Source organism: Orycteropus afer, unplaced genomic scaffold (assembly GCF_000298275.1).
Source record: "Orycteropus afer afer isolate SDZICR_OR568_19922 unplaced genomic scaffold, OryAfe1.0 scaffold00425, whole genome shotgun sequence".
Lineage (NCBI taxonomy): Eukaryota > Metazoa > Chordata > Mammalia > Tubulidentata > Orycteropodidae > Orycteropus > Orycteropus afer.
The window spans coordinates 686,324-687,787 of record NW_006922012.1 but is presented as its reverse complement, the minus strand read 5'-3'; the positions used below and the strand labels follow the sequence as shown (position 1 = coordinate 687,787).

The window sequence follows — 1,464 nt, the reverse complement described above, 5'->3', positions numbered from 1 at the left end:
TTTTTATTGCAGAAGTGTAAATTAAGTCACCAGATACCATGTGGGGTACTCATACTGCTTCCCTAATCTCGTCTCTTATTCTTGAAGTGTTTGCCAAGTTTTAAAAACATTTTGTCATAAACATGCATGTGGTGTGCTGTAGAAGAAGAAAAGGTAAAACAGAGGGCAGCTGCTGAGGAGACTCTTTAAAACCCCAAAAGATATTTAACATCCTATTAAATAAATAACTTAGAAAGAAATAGAAAGGGGTGAAGGCAGAATGCACAAGCATACCATACTATTTGTTATGTTAGAACAGTTTTACACTAACATGTTTATATTTCTTAATCCTATCCAATCCTTCCATGACGCCACACCCAAAGCTCCTTTGGTTGTGCATATGATATGACCCAAGTGCTTTCCAGTAAATGCTTGCGTGTCTTTCTGCTCATTGAGTTATTAGGCTTGAATGAGCAATGAAAGTCTTTGATATGAGTTCATATTCCATAAATAACTCCCCGAAGATCATTCAACCAATTGTCCCATGTCCTTAAAGTTCTATCTCAGAGATTAAAAAACAAAAACAACAACTAAAACAAAAAACCCAGCCACAATGTTGTTTGCTTGGAAATCACTTCCATTCCATTGGATCTGCCTATATTGCAATTATAAGGCATGACATCGAGCTAATTAAAAGAACAATGTATGTCAGCCATGAGTACAAAAATCTTCAAAGGCTTCCTTTCTTTCAGGTAAGCAGATATTTGCAATGTGTCTGTCATTTGAACTACTGTCTTCATGAAGATTACCTACTATTCCTGACAAAAGAGCCTTTAGTTCTACTGTGTCCACGAGCACTGCCTTCCTCTACGAGTGTACCACCATTGGAAGGAAGTGGGCTGAGGTGTTTTTCCTTCGTGTTCTCTGTCCTCTCCTTGGAGCTCCTTTTCCATTCAATGCCACATACATTTGCCTCCCGTTGTGCTGCCAGTTAAAGGATGCATAGGTATTGTATCCATTTTCCTCTATCCTCTCCTTCAGCTTACAGTCATTGTTAAATTCTTTCTGCAAAAGAAAAGCATCATCTTTTATTTCTACAGTGATACTTGATCCTATCCATTTGATACAAACCATCTAGGGAATGTCAGTTCAAGGTTTTGTTTGTCGTTACTTCAAAAGGGATTACGATGTGAGCCTCGAAGAGGAAACACTTTTTTAAATGGTCAAATTGTTCTTCTAGACTCATTAATGGAGCCATGAATAATGGTGAAATTTGACTAAAATTCTTCTGACACCCTCACCACCCAAAACGCATTTACTGTAGCTCAGATGATCAACCAAAAGTATGCCTGACTCACCAATTATAAGTAGATATGATATGAATGAAATGCAAGGTTGTTTTATATCTAAACCCATTGCCATAGAGGCGGGGCAAGATGGCGGACTAGGCAGAAGGATTGCACAGACCCTCTTCAACAAAGAAAA

At 38.1% G+C, this 1,464-nt stretch overlaps 1 protein-coding gene across 1 annotated transcript in view; it reads right to left on the bottom strand.

Annotated features, from left to right (window-relative positions):
- Positions 1-846: 846 nt before the first annotated feature.
- The window catches only part of FGF10 (fibroblast growth factor 10), a 130,570-nt gene continuing 129,952 nt past the window's right edge, over positions 847-1,464 (bottom strand). Inside the window, exon 3 of the mRNA XM_007954007.2 lies at positions 847-1,044. Within this exon, the coding sequence (XP_007952198.1) occupies positions 847-1,044 (198 nt within the window). The remainder of the gene's footprint in view (positions 1,045-1,464) is intronic.